A 22,024-nucleotide genomic window follows, 5' to 3' on the forward strand; every position below is an offset into this window, starting at 1 on the left:
TGTGACTTATTGAGTTTTAAAAGCTATCTTTATATGTCTGTATGTAATATCATTGACTATAGGATGTCCTTCACTAATTAAAATAATAATATTTCTTGGTAGATAAATTGTAAAAAAATCAATGTTGAAGGGTCAAATAAAACCAACTGCTGGGTAGGTTGTGTAAGAGTAAGAGCAGTGGCTTCTTTTTTCAAAGTAATTTCTTCCCTGATAATGTATATGATAATAAAGTGCTCTATAATTATGTAATTAATTCTTCTAGCTGGGCACTTGTAACTTTGCAATTCTGCCACTTCAGGTGGAAAAAGCATGATTTGGTCAGGTGTTCAATACCTTGTTGATAATGGTGTCATTGGAGACTGAACACAATCTTGGATTAGATCAATATGGAGAGAGAACTAGGCTATGTCTTTTCAAAGCCACTTCCTGGCATTTGCTCTACACCTTCTAGTGAAACCACTGATGGAGATTTGAAGTCTAGTCCTCTTGAATGTGAGTCTGGTGTGTTAACTCCTGCACCATCTTACTCGATAATTGATAAGAAATTACAAATTGTATTGATGTTAGGTACAAACGAAACACCATCATTTGCACCCAGGCTTTCTGGACTTACTACTTGTCTATTTTCCCTTGTCAGGTACAACATGATAAAACAGATGTAGAGGCATAAAATTGAATGGCACAGAGGTAGGTTACTTCATAATCAGAAATTTTCATGAATAGTAAAAAGTCTTTATTTTGCACCTTTATCTGGTACAAAAGCAACTATCAATAAAAAAGCAACCAAAGTGTTCCTCAATACCATAACAAGTAATTACATTTCATACACAGTGAGCCATACTGAATGGCTCTAATATTTGATTCTCTTATCTGAAACTAAATAATAAGTTCCTTACTCTAGAACACATTATGTAAATGTAGAAAGCACAGGTTTCATTAAGCTTACTTTAATATAACTGAATATATATAAAAAAGACATTTGACAACATGTACAACTTGGTCACATATACATAAAAAAATCTAAAAAGTCACAGCACACAGTCCTCACTTTTACTTTGCTATCACATTTCAGTACAAAAATATTTATGGGTATGGGGGTCATGCATTGTGTGAAAACAACTGGAAGTGATTTACAATTTGATGTGAATTATGCAAAATGATTTTCTTTAAAACTGTGCCTAAATGACAGCTACAACATAAATTATGTATTAGTCAAATCTGATTATAAAATTTGTACATGTTCAGAATAATATGGATGGACAGTGAAACCTGCTGCTTGGCAGCTAACAACCATCATGTCCTTGCACTTTTGTGCATTGCACAGTCTTGACTTAACACCAAATCAAAATGGCACTTCATTTACTTATCCTTGAATCATAGTTTTAAAGGAAAAAGAAATATTTACAACAGATTGTGTTCTGAATATGCCTAACTTGTAACAGAATGTAGAAATTTACATTAAATGTAAAATCTGCCTTACAAGACTCAAATATGGCTACAGAATTGCTAATATAAATTAATACCTCATTAAAATAAAAACTTAAATTGCAGGTAATGAATCTAAGATTTAAATATTGGCAGTAACTATTAAAAAAAAGACTCTTCTGAATTTGGGAGATGGTAAAATTTGCATGAATGTTATTTAAGCCATTTTTTCAGTTAGCTACCCTTTCATGTGTATTAAAATGAATACTGATGGTCAGCATGTAAAATTTATAATTATCTGTATGAAAAGTGGCAAAGCAAGACAAATATATTATTAAGTGGCATGAAATAGCTGAAAAAACTAATGCTGCTATAACTTTTAAAGCTTTTGTTTTACACATGTTCTGCATAATAATATAAAAGTTTTAATTTTTAGTTTTGATTCTGGCTATTTTAAGTAATTATTAAATTGTTTTTCATCATTCATTACGAACTATGGCGACACATGCAACAGACACAGTTCACATGACCTGTTAAGGATTGAACCTTAAGCTGAAATATTTTATTCTGCATGTTATAGTGTACAATTTGACAGTAAATAACCACAAAATTGTTATTTTTGTGCAAAATTTTTACCGCTGTTCATTCTCTCAAACTCGGAAAACATTCTGTTTGTAAATGATATTTACTATCCGATTCCAATTACGTATGTTTCAGTTATAAACTAGTTCATTGGTCACATTACCAACAGTCTGTTCTTGACTTTGTGTTACCTAGAAGAATCAATTTGTTAATAATTCATGACAAAATCTATTTGTCAAGAATTATCAAAAAATAGTTCGCTGACACAACAAAATTAGAAGAGTAGTTTCTGCTTTTCCCATGTAATTTAAAGGGAGTATTATAAATTAGCAAAGCTGAACTTTAACACTCACTGTACAGTAGTTATAATATTTAATTAAAATTATCCACAGATAACATTTAACAAGGTGATAAACTTTATAATAAAATTACAATGGAAGACAATGTTGTTAGTCTGTAACACATGCAGAATATAATTCAAGTTATGTGTTTCTTTTAATTGCTAAATCATACAGCTAAGGAGACATCAATATATTCTCATTTCTATTTGCATAGCATATACTATCACAATTTTTTCACGGTATTCATTTATGAATTAAGGTCAAAAAGAGAAATGAAAGTGAAATTTATGAACCAATATGGCAACAACTGTTTTATTTTTATTTTACTGAAAGGAGAGTTCAGTTTATTTTTTGGATATAAAATGTATCTTGTACTCATAGTTTCAGATTAAGCAATTAATTGTGTAATTTTATTAACATATTTTTTAAAAAATTTTGTAGTGTTTGAGATCAACAAACCCTGAAACAGGTCATTCATTATAAACACTCTTACAACAATATTAGTATATCTAGATTCTGATGTTAATGTGAATTACATCAATTTGCTTAGATCTCAGATTTTCATTTATTAACAGTTCGTAAACTAGAATCACAAACATACTGTACAAGTATTTGTGACTCTCTGATAATTTCTCCTGCTTGTAAAATGCTTACAAGTTTAGAAGTCCACTCACAGATAACACAGTTGTGTTGAGCACTTAAGTCACGCGATGAAATGCACTGTCTTCTCTGAGCTCATTTATTTGTCTACTCAGTTTATCATAATCCTCACTCAAGGGAAAAGGTACTGAAATTAAAATAAATAAATTTCACTGTTGTTTTTGCATGAGACAAGTCACTCACTTCCTGTTTTCCATTGTGAATTACACAAGATATAATGTTGTTTCACCACAAATAACAGTAACTACAGTTCAGCTAAATGCACTTTTGTCATCATAGTGTCCATATGAAGCTGACTGATGTGCAAAATTCATCAAGAATTTTTTTGCTGATGAGGATCAGTGATCCATGAGTTCCACAAGTGTTACTTCAAAGCAATCATCACCATCCACTTGCTTTATTTCCATTATAAACAGATCTTCATTGCAATAATATTTTAGCATATCATCATCAATTTTGGCGATAATGCTGTAAAAATAAAAGACCCACATTTAGTTAACCAGAAAAATCAAATACTTCAGAGCATTAGTTAACTATAGAAAAAGATAAGTTAGTTAACTTGTTTTTTAAAAGTAAAGGTATATACATCAGTGCACTATATGGTAGTAATTTAAATGCTTGGTTAATGATCAGTTAGTAGAAGCCATTTGTTACTTATGATTCACTTTAAACTCTACATTAGCAATTCCTGATTGTCCAAAATTTCTACTTGAAGAATAGTTTGTGTAAGAGTTGACTGTCAGTGTGATCTCACTACCTGAGCTCAAAGATAAATATGAAATTATATCTTAACTACGTAAGAACAAAAATACTGTTTTCTGAGCAAACTTACCCTTTTTTGTTTTTTCGATACAAGTTACTAATGCTTGAAGTAGAAATTTTGTACTTATTCTCAATCTGTAAAATAAGGAAAACATATTAATAGTAACTGGACCTTAAAACTGCAGTGATATTTGGGAAAGTGGGTTGTAAATGGTAAGAACTTTATGTTTATTGAGTGCTTCACTGTACATTAATTGCTATTACAGATATTGTTTTAAAGCTGTTAAAGTGCTCCTGTACACCATTTACCCTCTATCTGTGTCCACAGTGTAAAACAATGCATGCAGTAATATTATAAGTTAGTATTTAATACAATACACATGCAAGGTACAAAAGTATGCACTTACCAGAATGACTAGATTGTTGGACTAATGGCAAACTATAGATAATAACTGAACGTTGTCAGGAGATACTTCCTTACTCTTGTTTCTTTCTTTGTTAAATCTTTTAAAATGGAAGTGTTTTCTTGATTGAACACAAAATGTTTTTTGCTGTATACTGAAACCTGGCCACAACAAAATAAGTTCCTCCTTACAACGTGAAGCAGATAAACGCAGTTTAATACAATAGGGTGTCTGTCTCAGTATGTGCAAGAACACAGTAGTCATTGTGCATTGACACTAATGTAAAGCAAACTCTGTGGCCTTCTGTTTCTATCATTTATCATCTTGTCACAAAGAGAAATATTTATTTTGTTTAGATGTGCAATATCTACATTTCAAGAAAAAGAGTAGTTAAATGCCCTAAACATGTAAGGAGGTACTGTTAGTTTTACATGTCGTGTGTTTGTGAATTAGTACTCTCTTTATAATACATCGTACATTTATGGATTGTGAATGTTCCTATTGTCTCTAGTTTTTGATGCAGTGATTTATGTCATGTAGAGTTGCTTAAAATTCCAAGAAAAAGAATAACGGAAGCTTTTGATTGATATGCAGATGCTGATTTCTCTTCTGTGCTTTTACCTATATTCATTAACATTTTCAGTTTCATTATATTTTCCTTCTTCATATTTCACTTCTAAAATAGCCCCTAAGTCCATATCGTCAACTGGATTTTAAGCCTTGTATTACCAAAACATAGTTTTGATTGCATTTATTTGTGACAATTTTCATGTGTTTCTTTGATGTCATTGTTGCACATGGTAACATCTTCCATGAAGTCATCATAAAAGTGGAACAATTTAGTACTTTAAATTGCCTATTAAAAATAAATAATTTTGTAAAATACATATTGTCTTTCATTATGTTTTTCTTTTTATGACCAAGTGACAAATGAAAAAAAAAAATCATACTTCCATAGGCCTCTGTTGATTTAATATCTACCTCTCTCTTTTTAATTTTTCTACTGTTTAATACAATATAGAGAGATTTTTTGTATTTGTTTTGGCTTAATGGCAATGTCAAAAGCAATATGAAGCAGATAATGAAAAGTACTTCACAAATTGTGATGTATAGCAAACATTTATTGATCAGGAGGAGGATGGTTATATGCAATAATCTCTGTATTCTCAAGCCATGTTTTTGGCAACTCAACCTGTTACATATTTCAAATATTAATAACTATACGTCTTTGTATAACTGTCTGTAAAATAACTGCACATTGAACTTGCTTCTATTAGTCCAAGTACTTAGTAATGGAAATGTTTACAGCCTTAAACTTGACTTGATAATTGTTAGTGACCAGATTAATAGCTATATGAGTATCGTTTTTGCATATTCTTAGTGGTTATTGGTACTGCAAAAAACTAATTTCTAAATTATGCATTGTCACGATACAAAGCGCCACCACTGAAGTTAGCCACAGAAGCAGTTCCTTTTTACAGTGGTCTCCATTCCACAGTACTCACTGGTTCAGGTACTAAACTTGCATTAAAAATATGCTCCAGTGATATGATGGCTGCTGAACGCTTATGAATAATTTTCTATGAGTGTCAAAACATGCCAATATTCTAAACGGTACGCAGGTAGCAGCAAATTCTATAAATCATTGTGATTCAAGGTAAGGAGGGACATTAACATAGTCTGTAACAAGCAGTCTAAACAAGACTTTTGATAATAAACCCAGTTTGCATTTCATACTCTTTCATCTGTAAAATGTGAATGGTTTCTTCTGATGCTGTAAACTGCAATAGCATCAATATATTAAATGAACATTAGATTAGTGAAAACTGGGATTAACAGTCTCTAATAAGCTGCTTTCTACGTGTTTTGTATGTATTGAATGAATTTATTTTATTGTACCAGGCTTCTTGATACAGCAAAATACATTGAATATAGTGTGCCAGAAATCCTTCACAACAACAACAAATATTCAAACACAGAATACAATATATACACTGTTTGATTACTATTTTGTAGAAATATTTTCAAAACAACATTTGAACTTAAAAGTAAAGGCAGTTTCAGAAACACAGTGGACCTGACTTGTGAAAAATTATGTTCCAGCATGTGTATGAAAAAGTAATGATATCTGAGCAATTAATCAAACAGCTTGCACAATCTTATTATGAAATTTCTGAATGCTAGGTCTGGTGTCCATATATAATTTAGCAACACTTAAGAAGATAAATAACTCTTTGAGCAACACCACAGAGCAACTGGAACTCACTGGCTGTTGCCATATATTAGTGCATGTGTCCACTCTGGTTCTGTAGAAGCCCAAGAATAATTTGCACAATGATTGGTACTAACTGCATTAAGTAGACCAGAGGTGGTAGGAGGGACAACATGTAGTGGTGTGTAGACATCTTCATTGTCCTGCCTCACATACAACATGACTCTTTCATTGAGTGGTGGACCTGCCATCAGCTTGGGCCTCTTCAGAGGAGGATTTGAGAACACACTGCCATCTGTTGACATTCCTCCATCCATTACATCCTTCTTGTCACTGCAACAGAATCACACAGATTTCCCAATGAGCACATTTTTTAAAGCAGAAATAGGTTAGCAATGGGAGATACACATGTTTGTAGTGGGCACATGTTTTTCAGCAAAAACAGATCATCATAGAATATGTACTAGGTAAGTTGTACTGAAGGAGATGAAGACTTCCTAAACATAAGCAGATAGGTCCAAGATCCAAAAACATTATCTTTTTACGACATTGTAAGGTTTCTCAAAATTTCAAGTAGGGAAAACAGCATTCACTTCAGAAACAGAGATCATCTATAAATTTGTTTACTGTTTTTTCACTCTATAGGAGTATGTTTGTACTATTCCTTTAATTCTAGTTTTGGAAAAAAGAAATTTATGGCACAATTTTATTGAAAGAAGGGACTGTTTAGTAGGAGTTTCCTGAGGCATCAAGAAATCACCAATTTGCCAATGGTGGATAAAAACTGTAGAGGAAGAGCATGGTTTGAACATAGTAAACAGGTTCATAAGGATGTAGGTTGCAGCAGTTATGCAGAGTGGAAGATGCTTTTGCAACATAGGCTAGTGCTGAGAGTTGGCTTAAACCAGTTGCTGGAGTGAAGAGCACACAACAATACGACTGGTCAACACACACACTACATACGAAGTTGTGGTTGGTCGGTTATCATTCAGTCCTCTTCTGGTTTACCTTGGAATTATTTATAAAACTGTTAACTTTCTGTCATACAGTTTGGTAAACAAATGTTGTGAAAAATAGATGTAGTATTTTGGATAGTGTTACTACCTTTCAGTCTCCATATATTTTTCCCTTGCCTTTAAGATTGAGCCCTGCAATCGTTCTGCTGCATGTGTGACATGCAGTACATTGATTACAAACTTCACATTTTTGTCTCTTCTTTAATTTGTCCTTTTTACTGAAATCTATTATCTATTGTTCTTGCTTTTTTCCATCTTGCCTAGGATAACAATTATGATTCCATTTATTTGTTACAACACTTAGAGGTATACATTCTTGTAACTGTTCTAAGTGATGTCACTGACATTGTCTTGCATTGTTTTGTAAAAATTTGTATTTCTTCTGAACCCAAAAGAAGCTTTTTGTGTTGAACTGGAATAGAAAGCTGATTTCCACTGTTATTCATTGCAATCTTATTTCCTTTGTATTACCTCAATAACACAGCAACTTAAGCAATCATCTGACACATCTTACTGAATAATTTACATTATGGAAATAGTGAATTGACAACTGGAAATAAAATTAATGCTTTTTATGCATCTGGCCGCTTTTCTGTTCTGTGACATATCCGACCTCCAGAATCTACAATATACTTCCTTCTATAAAAGAGCATTTTTGGATCAAAGTGAACTGTTAGGTTTTGCTTTAAACAGCTGGACAAAACAGATTTTTTTCCACTTTATTGAACATGACAAATAAAATACAATATAGAAAACAGAAAACACCCTACACTGTTCCTAATGCCTGTATCATACCCCTGGACTGTTTTTATGCGGCTTGCAGACTAGGATACTACATAATGTGCAATTATGCAACAACATTAGTTGTCATGCAAAAATATCTGATTTCAGTAATTAGAGCTACTCTAAATACTACTGATCCTGGATGGTAAGAAAATGGATTTCCCTTTCTTAAACTATTTTTTCCCAAATGTGTTCTCCATGCAGATCACAGACTATTGGTCAGCTTGAAATCCATAACCACTGAAGTGACAGGATAGCAAGATAAAAGATAAAAGATAAATAAGGGTTACCAGTATCCTGACAAAGAAAATTGAGAAAAAGAAGATAAATCAGAATACCAATGTGTCATCTGCTAAAAGGCCAATTTCAAGCAGAAAGCAGAAGTAAACTCATTAAGTTGTATAAGAATGTAGCAGAATGTACATGACCATAAAATCAAAAACCCAAAAAGTGTATCAGAACATGCAGTATCATATGTAACTGTGTGATGACGATAGGAAAAATTTAGTCAGAATGTTCCAAAACTGAGCCTGTGTTGTGCACACAAATGGCAAAAACAAATTAACAAGTACAGTGGCTAATTCTGTATTTAATTTTTATGTGGCAAGTAAATTACAGAACTTGCCACTTAGAATTTCTTACATAGAATGTATATAGTTTGATTGTTCTCATTTCTGGTGTTCCCTCAGATGATTATATGTTTTTAGATATTCCTATGTGATTAAGAATCACCTACCAATGTCATCATAGCTTCCAAAGAAGTGATTCTCTACATTATTTTCAACACTTCACTTCATGAAAAATTGCACCAAAACCACAACGAATATCAAACATATATCCAGAAGGTGCACATATACTGCACTGCTTCCTTTCCCAGGCAGTTGTGTAGGATTTTGCTGTTGTGTAGTTAGAAACAACCACTGGAGATGCAGGCCGTTTGGATAGAAACAGCCAAATTTTTGATCGCAAGCACAGGCAGAAATTGCAATGGAGTGTGTGTTCTATCCCCAGGAAGGTGCAGCAATAGCAGCAGCAGCAGCAGCAGCAGCAGCAGCAATAGGCATTGTCGTGCAAAGCAGGGTCCCCTGAGCCTTACCCAGGTGCATCCGGAGGGAAGTGGTTGTGGAACTTGAGAGTCGGCGTGGTGCTCGGTTTGCTCGGGTGCAGGAGGAAGGGCGAGCTCTGCTTCCCAAGCCCGTGCTGGGAACCTGCCTCACCATTCGACAGGCTAAAGCACACAGAGTTCACAAGTTAACACCCCACACAACAGCCAGCAGCACATGCACAGACAACCACAAGCTTTCTTGCACTTACCTTGAGCCATCTGTGTCGTGGTTGTAGAAGCCACCCAACTCGATTGAGGCCAGCTGAAAAAGAGAGTTCATGTTAATACACATAGCATATGGACAGAATAAGTGTTATCATTAGTGACAGTTGTTATCCTTGAAATATTTCAGAACCATTCTGGATCATAGATAGTACATAATCATGTTAAAATACCATTATGAAGTTGAATAAGATTTGACTCAAGACAGTGTTCACATATAAGCTAGAGTAAGAAAAATTTTTTTTAACTTAATGTTTGCGCTGTGTCAGATTGTTTCTGCATTTTGAAATAGTGTCAAATAGTTTTTCAACATGTCTTCCAAATGTTTTTAAATCATAAAACATGTTCTTAGTGTTTCCCATTAATTAGATTCAGTGAGCCCCTATTTTCTATTAAGCAGTCAGCAATATACATTCATTGTGAACTTTCTGTAGTTATATACTTCAGAGTGTAGCTACTGAGTGTACCTAATGTTCTAAAGTTTTGTGTGTTCCATATGGACTGAGAACGATATGGAGGAAATTCGTGAACATAAGTGTTTCATATCTAAATTTCTGCAAAAGCTTCACACATTCCTTACATCATTTTTTCTGCATGCAGTAATGTCATCATTTGTTGCTGATATCATACCATTTAGTACATTGCCACAAAGGTTTTCACTTTATTTTTCAACGTGTGAATCATAAACACACACCTTCAGTCATGCTTTGTCCATAAACACGATGAAGTTTGCACCAACTGAGTTAGTGCAGTGGTTAAGAGGCTGTATTTGTGTTCAGGAGAAGTGAGATTCAAATCCCCAACCAGCCACACATATATAGATTTTTCATAGTTTTCTTAAATCAATCAAGGCAAAGGCTGGGGCATGTCCCTCATAAAGTACTCTGCCAATTGCCTTTCCTATCCTTGTACAATTCAACCTTGTGCTCCATCTGTACTAACCTCACTGCTGATGGGCCATTAAAGCTTTTGATGAAGTTCAATTTCAGCTGCTGTGAAGCATTTTGATAATAACAAATTTATTTATGTACAGAGTTCACATCTGGAAGGCTTCTCAATTGAAGAACATATTGCGATTGAATACTGTAGAGGAACCAGTGACAGTACAGTACACTAGTAGTACAATTATATACATACTGATCCTTGGTGCAATCCAGTACAGACATTGTGTCACTTGACATTCTGCTTCTCATGTTGCACTAAAAGGGAATTACCTCTCTTTGTCAAGAGTGGACTACCATTCTCTGTAAAACCTATACCAGTGTAGCTTGAAGTACACTTGTGAGGGTGTTTTAGAGTGTGGCATACAGTGGAGGAGGAACAAGTCTATAGCTAGATGATTCTACACGAGATGGACTCTTGAACAAACTTTGACTACAGTTTCAGATGGGTGAGGCTTTTTTTCGCTACAAAGTATATCCTCAGCAATGTAGGAGCTTCTACAGTGAGTAGTGTTATACTTTACTAACTCCATGGGGGTGTCAGTTGGTGGAGAAGAGAGGGGAAAAAGCTTCACCAGTTTACATAGAAATGAAGATACACCAGCAGCATTAAAGATGGACATACTAATCTGGATGCTGCAGTGGATATAATAAGGTGGTTTTGGTGCCAGAAGAGGGGTACTCTTACAGTACACTACCCACATGAAATATATGTGTTTTGGCAATGCAGTGGTTGTAACACAGAAATCGAGAAGAGTCTGGTATTTGTACAATGTGCTACTCATTTGGGAAACGTGCTTCCTCTGCACCTTGCTGCAATGCAACTGTGTTAAGTCAGAAGTAAAGCTGTGATAGTAACACCCTACCTTGTCAATGTCTTCAGCAGGTGTGAAGAGCACCGGTGGCTTGGCAAGGTCGCTCATGCTGTAGAACTCTGAACGGTCTGCGGGTGGGTGGTACAGCTCATCCAGCTTCTTGCGGCCGGTTGCCGTCATCTTGCGTTTGGCAGCCCGCCGCTCCTCATCTCGCGTCTTCCTTTCCGCACCCTGTGAGAAAGAAATATGATCATTGCCATTAGTGTGGACAGGGCTTCAGCTGTCAGGCACAATTTGGCTATGCTAAAAGACATTATAAGTATTGATCAATGTTTTGGTGATCATGCCTTACTAGTAGATACAGAACATCCTGTACTGAACACATTGAACTAAGATGGATGCTACTCAAGTCGGACACAACTCCAAAAACCATGCTGAGAGAAGTGGTGCGGTGATTAGCACGGTTTGGAGGACGACATTTCTAATCCGCACCTCACATCCATGATTTCCCTGTGGTTCCTTTGAAAGCCCACAGCTGATATCTTTCCCCATCCTTGAAACAATTCGAGCTTGTGATCCATCCCTAATGACCTCATTGTCGTTAGGCGTTAAACCCTAAAAGTTTTCCCTTTATCCCAGGTGCACCCAAAAGAGAGCAGTCCACATTCATTATGCCTTTCGACATTCAGCACATGCTATAACGTGCGTATGCTGAACATGGTTGCTTCATGTCCCAATTTAGGAAGACTGTCCTGATTTTCATGTTGAAAACCAGATTGGCGAATAAACCCTATCGAAATACGCAAAAATGCAGCTTACAGCGACATGGATAATATTTCACATAATACAATTTGTTCATTAAGTGAATTATTAAATAAAGAGGCAGTCTTGTAAACGTGAGTGAATTTAAAAATTCAGCTTTTAGTTCGAAACGAGGTAAGTTGTTAACTTGTACTTAACTTCCGTTATGCAGAGTTTTTACGCATTCAGTAGTGAGTCGCATATCGATCAAAATAATTTGTTGCAATTAACATGCATTTTATAGGTCGCGCTGGGTTTGTTCTTTATATACGGAGACTGGAAACGAAGTTAAGAATGAATGGTGTAAGTTTTACTCACGACTCAGCAACGGTAATGATAATAATGCTCCCTGTATCATGTTCCATTCACATTTTCGTGTGTAACACAGAGCCGAAAATAGCGCACCACACAAATGGTAATGTTCCACTACGGAGCACAGGTGTTCGCAAGGGGGTTCAAAGGCGCCATCTCTCTCCCCTCCCCCTCCCTCTCCCCAACTATAAAATTTAGATCGCATTGAATGTTATGTCTCGAAACATTTATATAAAAAATTGAATTTTACAACCCTCCGAAAAATTTCTGCGGACGCCCATGCTATGGAGGTTGAAAATCGGGCAGAAACAGTGCTTTCCTTCAATTTTTATTGGAAGGACAATAATAAAGCAGTAATTGCAGGATGTATTTTTGAACTGTCAATTTTGAAAAAAAAGATAAAGAAAGAAAGCTGCTAGTAAAGGATTACGTAATTGGCAGAAGATAAGAGTTTAAGCTCTGTTGTCTTCCACTTAGCCCGTAGCTAAGCCGCCTATGGGAGTCGGCCATCTCCTCCTCATAATATGGCCAGGTAAACATTTCACTGACAAGAAAACCTACAATATGAACAACTTTTACATTACTTTATAGCACACCACACAGGGTTTGCTTTCGTGTCAATCCCGTTGACGGCTTATCTCTCGGGTTGTTTGAATCGTTTACTGAGAAAAAATGACTATCTCAACTTACAGAAGTTCTTAGAGCGAAAACACAGTTTCCGCTTGTTTGTTTTTATGGTCGTGGGCATTTTGTTGGGAAATACTACATTGTTATTAGTGCAACGATTTCGGGAGCGCACCACGTCAGCATCGTTACCGGTACCAGATTAGGTTTTCACACCAAGTTAAAAAAAGTGAGAAACACTTTAATCTAAGCACATTTTAGAACTGAAATGTAAGCTGCTGCTAGAAACTTGCTGTGCGACTGCAATAATCACTGAAAGGTTTGTACTATGTCGGCCTTGATGTGAAACGATATACTCAATTTCCCTTTTCTACAGTTCAGTAGATTGCATGCTAGTTGAGTTGACTGTTTTTAACCAAAGTTGTGAACATTCCGAGAAACTAATTAATAATGGAGGCAAAATGCCAAATCATTTTGATATGAACCACAGGAGACCCAGTGGGGCCAAATTGTAAGGTTAGTAAAGCGACGTAACGGCTTTCTCGACTGAGTTACTGTTATGCCACGATGCGGTGGACTAGTCAAAGCGCAAAGCAAACGGAAATAAAAATTACACACACACACACACACACACACACACACACATGCACATACACACAGAAGAAACAAGCGTGTTGATAGAGTCGGTGGGTAAGTGTTAGGGGTGGTTAGGAAGTAAGAAATCTAAAGTGATGACGGTAGCCGTCGGCCAAAATTCATAAGGCACCATCGGCCTTCATTAAGCCGGAGCCGATTCAGCTCTCCGTGTACTCAGGACAACAAATTGCCCGTGAAATCGCCACTTGCTGTGCGCTCGATCTCACGCTGAGAGATCGCTTTATCTCAGCCATCGCTTTTTTGTGCTCGGGCGTTTTGCTTTTACATATAATACCCTCGGATACCTGCCAATAATTGTTTTGGGGTCGGAAGGGGAGGTGATAGAAGCTGGCTGCTGCGAGAAAGATACTCTGAAGGTGAAAAAAAAAAGAAAAAAACAAAGAAGAGGAAAGTAAGCGAAACACAGGGCGTTCCTCAAGCAGCGTTCACTGCCCTTCATTGTTCCTTAATAACTGTCTGAGAGTAAGCAATTTAACGCTTCTGGTTTTGTGATTCGTGATTTACTGGACTTGTTCAGCGACCAGTTCTTGTGCACGGTTTGGTACTGCACTCCACAATATGCAGGCAGTGGAGTTTTTCAGCCCAGCACTATTCATAATAAAAAGAAACGTAGGTACAAATAGTCGGGAAAGATTTGTGAGGGTATTTTTGTTCCGTTGTTACAACTACAAGAAAATACGTGTTTTTCTCACCAGACGCGTTTGGCTTTATTGAAGTAATGAATCATCAGTAGTCTGTAATTAAAGATATTTACAATCTGATTCGTTTTGTAGATCGAAGAACAGTTCGTTAACAAATTGTTGGCTTTTCTTACGGTAATTTCTGCTTGGTTTATCGCTAAAATCTTCGTTAGACACTGATATCTGTGGTCTGATTTTACGCTGCTTTGGAGAACTATGCATTTCTGATGTTTAGAGTATCGTGTTGCCAAAATTGCCACTAGTTTTTCTTTGATCTTTGTATTTTTTTCTCTCTCTAGTTCATTTTATGTGTGTTATTCCTATTTAATTATGTTACTGTGTATTTATATACTTTGTAAGAAATATGAAGGAGTTTAAATGTTGTGTGGTGAGTAGCTGGGGAGGGGCGAGGGGAGAAGCATTGGACAGTAAGTGCATAGTAATGGGATGAAGAGTGAGTTGGAAGAAAAATGTTAGGGGTAAGATGTGAAATGAAATGATGAAGTAGGGGGGGGGGGATTTAGTAAAGGAGAGTGAAGAATGGAAAAGCTCTCCAAATATTGGTTTTCGATATTTATATAGTCATTGAGTAACTGTTTACTTTGTGATAATGCATTTTTTATTGAAGTTTTCTTGGAAGGGGAGATGGTGTCTGTTTTCTTATACTATGGCCACGCAAATGAAGAATTCGGAAACAGAATGATGGAAGAGAAGAACTAGGAGGGAGGAACCAATGACAGAGTTATTCAGTCTCAGGGGCGTGTTCGGAAGGCCCCACTGGTTGACACGACAGCTCCTGCTAAGCATGGTATCCGGATTATAACTGCGGTGTGACCACGACGTTCAACTGCGACCTTAGATGGGTAGTAGTTTTCTCTCATAGTATATGTGATATATGTTCTGACACAGCTTGGAGCAGTTTCAATGTCTATGACTAGCTATTTGAATCTTTGCTTAATATAAATGATTTTTTATTCGTCTTTTATGTAAATCAGTCAATCGTTTCTCCGTAGATGATACCCCCGTCAGTCCAAAAAGTTTTAAGACTAGACTAATAAAAACCAGAGAAAAAATAAGATGGTGATTTCAATACTTCAAGTGTGTTACATAGTCTCTCCTCACTTGAGTACATCACACAAAACGCTCATACAACCATGTGAACCTGTCAGAAAAGTCGTTCTTTGACAGTAGGCTGTGTCGTCAAAGCATTGACGCTGCATGTGAATATCTGAACTCCGCCGATTTGTGGAATGTTCATATTGATGACGTCAAGTCTCGTCGCCCGTGATGATTTTTTCCCAGAAAAGAATTGTCTGCGATTTGCGTTTCAGTCAAGTCGCGGCTGGCGTGCAAGCGTAGTAGATTATGCTCAAGAGTCAAGGTGTCCGGGACAAACCTTGCACACCCTTTTTTTCTTCTTAAAAACATTCTGGATCATCTCTTGAACATTTAGATATCAATAATGCTCTTTTAAAAATAGCTTCGTGACCGAGACACAAGGGAAGTCTTTTGGTTTCTACCCTTGCGGAAGTTTGTTTTACCTTTTCAGGGGTGAATACCTCCATGTTGGGAACCACTGATCTGGAATCGGTGCGGTTAAGCGTCGCTACCTCTTTGTCCTGCCGCATCCTCTCGGAGAGCTGTTATCGCTTACTGCCATCGGGTCGCCAACAGTCGTGGCACCCTCCTCTCAGGAGAATGCTCTGTTCCTCCGGTTAGTGGCCGCAGCATGAAGTCTGAGAAGCGGGCGGCCGGCCGCTACCACCTTCGGACAATGGGCGCCGGCAGGCCAGTAAACAGCATTTTTAATTTCCCTCGTTTCCTTCGCGAGCCGCCACGTTTCCCCCGGCAGTACGCCGCTGTTTATCTGATTTCTCCGCGCTTCGCCACTAAACATGTCTCTTTACTCCGGAATTATTTGGGGAAACCGCACCTGATACTCCACTCGCCCGCGCCCCTCCTCCCCCAACCCCCCCCCCCCCCCCTCTCCCATCCCTACCTATCCTATGCTTGCTTGCTTGCACTGGTAGTGGAGAAAGTACGACAAAAATTGTCGGTCCCAAACAATTTATTACAAAGGGCTATTAAGTTAATTACATTCCCGCGCCGACAGGAATTCTCCTCAGACACACGTGACGAACAATGGAGGTCCCTGAAATCAGCATTCCTGTGATTCATACCATACATATAGCCGCGCTGTGTGCGTCTCTTGTTAGAAGATATTATATAAAAAACGGGAGAGAGAAAGAGAGAGAGATAGATAGATAGAGAGAGAGAGAGAGAGAGAATAGCTCCCTCATCTCTCTGAATCTGAAACCACTCTAATGTGCATGCTCTGTCGACGTTCCCAACCAGAAAATTACTACTTCATTAGAACGTAAGATTTCTCAATTCCTAGTTTCATTGTTTCGGAACATCATGAAACTAACTTGAACCAACACCCTAATACATTTTCTCTTTGCTATCACTTCGGCAGATGAAAGAGGTGCTTTGTTTATTTTAACCTGCACAGTTTAACAAATATAGACTTGTCAATGTTTACAGAAGACAGATGGAAAACTTGGTGCGTGAGGCAGCTGCTGTAAACTTCAGTGTTTACAGAAGACAGATGGAAAACTTCGTGCGTGAGACAGCTGCTGTAAAGTTACTTACAGTGTGGTTGTCTTTCTTCCTAGTACTTACCATCAAAAGAGAAAAGCTTAAGTTTTAATAATAAGTTGACGATCAAGTTAGTAGTAGGAGGAGGAGATTAGTGTTTAACGTCCCGTCGACAACGAGGTCATTAGAGACGGAGCACAAGCTCGGATTAGGGAAGGATGGGGAAGGAAATCGGCCGTGGCCTTTCATAGGAACCATCCCGGCATTTGCCTGAAGCTATTTAGGGAAATCACGGAAAACCTAAATCAGAATGGCCGGAAACGGGTTTCAACCGTCGTCCTCCCGAATGCGAGTCCAGTGTGCTAACCACTGCGCCACCCCGCTCGGTAAAGTTAGTAGAACGGAATAATAATGGATCAAGATGTGGCAATGGCTGTTCGGAAAGAACCATCCTGGCATGTGCCTGAAGAGGTATAAGATATCGGTGGAAAACCTAAATCTGGATTGCAATCTTACACGTCCCGAATGAGTGTCCATTTCTTTGAACAGTGCGCCATTTCCCTCGATTCTGGAACCAAAAGGGAAATAAATAATTTAGCGTTTTTATCAGCAGATGGGTGTCGTGAAGTAACTGTGCACGTTAAGCGGTTACCAAGTGTAGAATCTGTTAGAATCACAATTAGTTTTCCTTTCAGTTTTTGTTCAGCCCGGTCTTCCGAATAACGGCGCTAGTCTATGACCCTAGACTGGAAGGTTAGAATTTCTAAGATGGACGTACTTTTCCTCTTCAATACGTAGCTATCAAGATAGACCATGCGCTTGTCATTGGACTGTGGACCAAAGTCATGAGTTAAGTCTCAAATGTGTCAGCCATTTCTTGTTGAATTGAATGTGTAAAACATAGCTGAAGATTATTTGTTCATCGGATGAAAACATTAAGCTCTCTAAATCTCTTAATTTACGAAGCCGATAGGATGCTTATTGGTATCATTTTACAACTAGTTCATTCAATTAATTCTTATGTGCTAGAGGATAAAACATGCCAATGGACGATTGCAGATGTATCTCTAGTAACTTATCAATTACAGTGGATCAACAGAGATATCTCTAGTAACATAGTATTCTCTGAAGAAGGCACAGATATACACAGTCGCACATTTGAAACTGTCATGAGTGAAACTTAAACCAGGATCTATTTCTTTTTTGTCTTGTGCGGACTTAACTATGTCTATTAATTGAGGAATGGCAAAACAGACCTGCGGGGATCGACTGATTCCGAGGCATTGTTCGTTTGCCCTCCAAGTCGAGGATCCGTGCTGAACAGAAACAAGATAAATGTGCTGCAGGAGTTAGTTTGTTCTTCGCATACTCTCATTAAAATGGGACTGAAGCTGTCCGGAGATAGGGGCTTTGTTAAATGATAAAACATCGGTCGCTAACGAAAGCGGAGAAATCGAAGAAATTACCACGCTTTCAGTAACTATAGTCTCACCCCGAATATAACGCTTAATTAGTAACCAGAAACACTTTACTGGCGCACTGATTACAGAGCCGAAGGCCTCCTACGTGGGTGTTTAACAGTCCTCAGTAAACACAGAATGCGTCTTCGTCATCAAAATATCAACGCGAACGAAAACCTGTTTGAGTACAACGCCGCGAAAACTGTTCTTAGGCTGTTACTAAATTCGCACCGTAACGAGCATTCCTGAGAGAGCAACGGGGATGCTGCACCTATCGTTATAAAACAATAAACCCCTTCGGTGCTGTAAACTTTAACGACGATGGCCTGATGCGCGTAGCTTGCCACGCAATCTTTTGCCTTGTTGTGTCCGTTCCTAACAGCATTCGCAAAAGAAGCTGTGAACTGAAATGGCTTGCTTGGAGGAAGTTTTATTTACAGGGTCACACGACCGAAAGGATATCTTAATGGTCAACAAAGTACATAGAAAGCACCGGTACTAGGCGAATAATTCAAATCGTGCGACGTCTGGATCATTAGAATTTTCTGCATTTATGGTCCAGTTTTACGGTAGCAACTTCAACATTGTCTGATAATACCCTCCTAGTGTCGCAATTTACATTTAATGCCGAAGAGGCGTCAGATCGCGAACTGTTTGCCTTCCACGCAAATCGCACAAACGTCTAGTTCACTTCGAGCGAAAATAAAGGTCTTAAGAACATCATTTGACCGTTTTTAATGTCTTAGATGTTACTGAAAAGCAAAACGAGGTCCTTGGTTTTGCTGCTATTTCCTCGGTTGTAACATGTACCTGCGATACAACCACCGTCGCTTGTTCTTACTCTATATGAGCGTGCGCATAAATGTTGGAAAACTTGGTAGGGAATTAACTAACGTTCAGACCGATATATTTTACTTTACCCACTTCTTTCCAAGTCATTTATAGCTTGAGATGATAACACTGCCATATCTATCTCAAACAAACAGGGAGAAGAATAACCATAATTTTTATCTTTCCCTTTGACGGGATTCCTTTTTCTGCCGGCTCACACTTAACAGATAGTAGTTTAACGTAACAATAGTTTCATTCTGGTAAGTTTGCTATTAGTTGTTCGCATCTCGCATCTGCAGAAGGACTTGTAGTGCATGTGTAGTCTACCTACACCAACAGCTACAGGGGACTGACAAAATATGGAAACACACAAAAACACAACACATTACCATGCCTAATACGGTGTAGGAAACCAGTCGGCATTCGAAACAACTTCCAGTCGTCTCGGAATGGATAAATACTCCCGCAAAATAGTGGTGAATATAGATAACGATGATGGGGGCAGACGGCGATCACGCACGCTTCTCTCCCAAGCAGACAACAGAGGGTCAATAATACTGAGATATGATGACTATTGTTGCCAGTTACGCGACCTTTCAGAGTAAGCATGGGGCCCCTGGAATACCACGACTTGGCTGCCCAAATCACTACCGAACACTCGCCATGTTTCACTCTTGGGACATAAACTCGACCAGATGCTGGAAACAGTGTGAACAAGACTCATATGACCAAATGACTTTCTTCGATTACTTCATAATCCAAGTTGGCACCACTTTTTCCTGTTACGGGCATTTGCATCACTGACGAGTGATTTTGAAATTTCAGTTCACATTGAAATCCGCTGCTTATGCAGCTCCCTTCGTGTTGTTTTGGCGCTCACAGAGCTCGCAAGTGCGACATTCAGTTCTGCAGTGGCTTTTGCAGCTGTCTTTCTCTTGTATTTCGCCACAATCGTCCTCAATGACCGCCGGTCACGATCGCTGAACGCGCACTTTCGTCCAAGTTGTGACTTAGCGGATGTTCCCCCATGGCAGTATGTCTAGTACAGTGTGACATTTATTGAACTATATGAAAAAAAAACGTAAGTTTCCTACAAACTAAGGCGTGCACACTGTTTATTCAACATGTACACGCCACTACAGATATTCGGATTTAGATTATGACATGTTCGTGATGCCTGCCATCACTGGCGATGATGTGGTGCGGACGAGTAGCGAAATTCTGCATGACCTGCTGAAGTGTCGGAACATCGATGCTACCGTGATCTCCTGAATAGTTGGTTCAGATGGCTCTGAGCACTATGGGACTTAACATCTACGGTCATCAGTCCCTTAGAACTTAGAACTACTTAAACCTAACTAACCTAAGGACATCACACACATCCATGCCCGAGGCAGGATTCGAACCTGCGACCGTAGCAGCCGAGCGGTTCCCGACTGCGCGCCCAGAACCGCTAGACCACCGCGTCCGGCCCTGAATAGTTGTTTACAGCCCAGGCATTGGGGTTATTGCGGTACACCTTGTCTTTCATATAACACCACAAAAAGCAGTCACATGTGTTCAGATCCGGAGAATATGGCGACGAATCGAGGCCTACGCAAGTGGACTCTGGGTACCCCAGAGCCAGAATGCGGTCCCCAAAGTGCTCCTGCAGGACATCAAACTCTCTCCTGCCTCGATGGGTCCGAGCTCCACCTTGAACCACATCTTGTCGAAATCGGGGTCATTTTAGATAACGGAAATGAAGTCATCTTCCAAAACCTTCACGTACCGTTCGGTAGTCACCGTGCCATCAAGGAATATCGTACCATTATTCTATGACTGGACACTGCACACCACCGTTGAGGGTGAAAACGTTTCTCGATCTTGAAATGCGGATTCTCAGTCCCCCAAATGCGCCAGTTTTGCGAACCAATCCAAACGAAAGTCGGGTTCATCGCTAGGCCATGCATGCATGCGCGTAATAATTCCCATGACGCCCCGCGGCCAACCATGCAGTCCAAACGTCCTAACGCAAACCGTTCAGAAGTTATGACGGCTTTATTTCTTATAGTTCAATAATTGTCATCCTGTATGTGCAATTTTAAACAGTTCGGGCGATCATCTGACAACACAGAACTGAACATCACAGTTCAGCTCTCTGTTCTGCGCTGCGAAAGAGATGTCAAAATCCGCATCGGATTTCAAATCACCAACCAACGTGAGGCACTCTAATTACCGCGGGGACTTCATAAATTCAGCTTATATCGATCTAGTTTTTTGTGTAAGTCACCCTGCTCCTTTGAATGAAGACATCGTGTTGCCTCCTCAAATCTCACACGGTCAGAGCGTCAGAGTTTAGGGGTCCCCAGCGTCTAACTTGTACCGAGGTGGAGGACATTTTCGGAGGACTCCCGGCTAGCGATGGCCATTGGCCCTCCGGTACGCGACAAACGCGTCGCCCGATCGCGGAGATTAATGCCCCCGCTGGCCGCGAGGATAACGGCAAGCCCCCGCGTCTAATAATTCGTCGTCTTTGTTGGCCACGATTTACTGCCCAATTAGGAGACACTGAAATTGCAGCCGCGAGACGTAACGTGGGATTTATGGCGAGTACGGCCAATGGCCGCGGTGTGTGTGAGGCGCACGCAGCACACATGACGCTTGTCGCCGCTCTGTTACGCACTGCCAGATAAGCCGATATAAGTACTCCGTAAAAAGGCGACGTTCCTTCTTTCCGAATGAGCCTTGCTTCGCCTTGCCCAATTCCGAGGGGAATTTAAGCCGAATTATGGGCTCCGCAGCGACATCCTT

The 22,024-nt window shown here is 38.8% G+C and overlaps 1 protein-coding gene across 1 annotated transcript in view; it reads right to left on the bottom strand.

Moving 5' to 3' along the window:
• Window positions 1–718: 718 nt before the first annotated feature.
• The window catches only part of LOC124798717 (protein grainyhead), a 217,372-nt gene continuing 196,066 nt past the window's right edge, over window positions 719–22,024 (bottom strand). Inside the window, exons 9-14 of the mRNA XM_047262244.1 lie at window positions 11,320–11,499; window positions 9,500–9,552; window positions 9,282–9,413; window positions 6,524–6,719; window positions 3,841–3,905; window positions 719–3,476 (exon numbers count right to left, since the gene is read on the bottom strand). Coding sequence (XP_047118200.1) covers window positions 3,347–3,476; window positions 3,841–3,905; window positions 6,524–6,719; window positions 9,282–9,413; window positions 9,500–9,552; window positions 11,320–11,499 — 756 coding nt within the window. The 3' untranslated portion in view covers window positions 719–3,346. The remainder of the gene's footprint in view (window positions 3,477–3,840; window positions 3,906–6,523; window positions 6,720–9,281; window positions 9,414–9,499; window positions 9,553–11,319; window positions 11,500–22,024) is intronic.

This window comes from Schistocerca piceifrons, chromosome 5, assembly GCF_021461385.2.
Source record: "Schistocerca piceifrons isolate TAMUIC-IGC-003096 chromosome 5, iqSchPice1.1, whole genome shotgun sequence".
NCBI classification, from domain to species: domain Eukaryota; kingdom Metazoa; phylum Arthropoda; class Insecta; order Orthoptera; family Acrididae; genus Schistocerca; species Schistocerca piceifrons.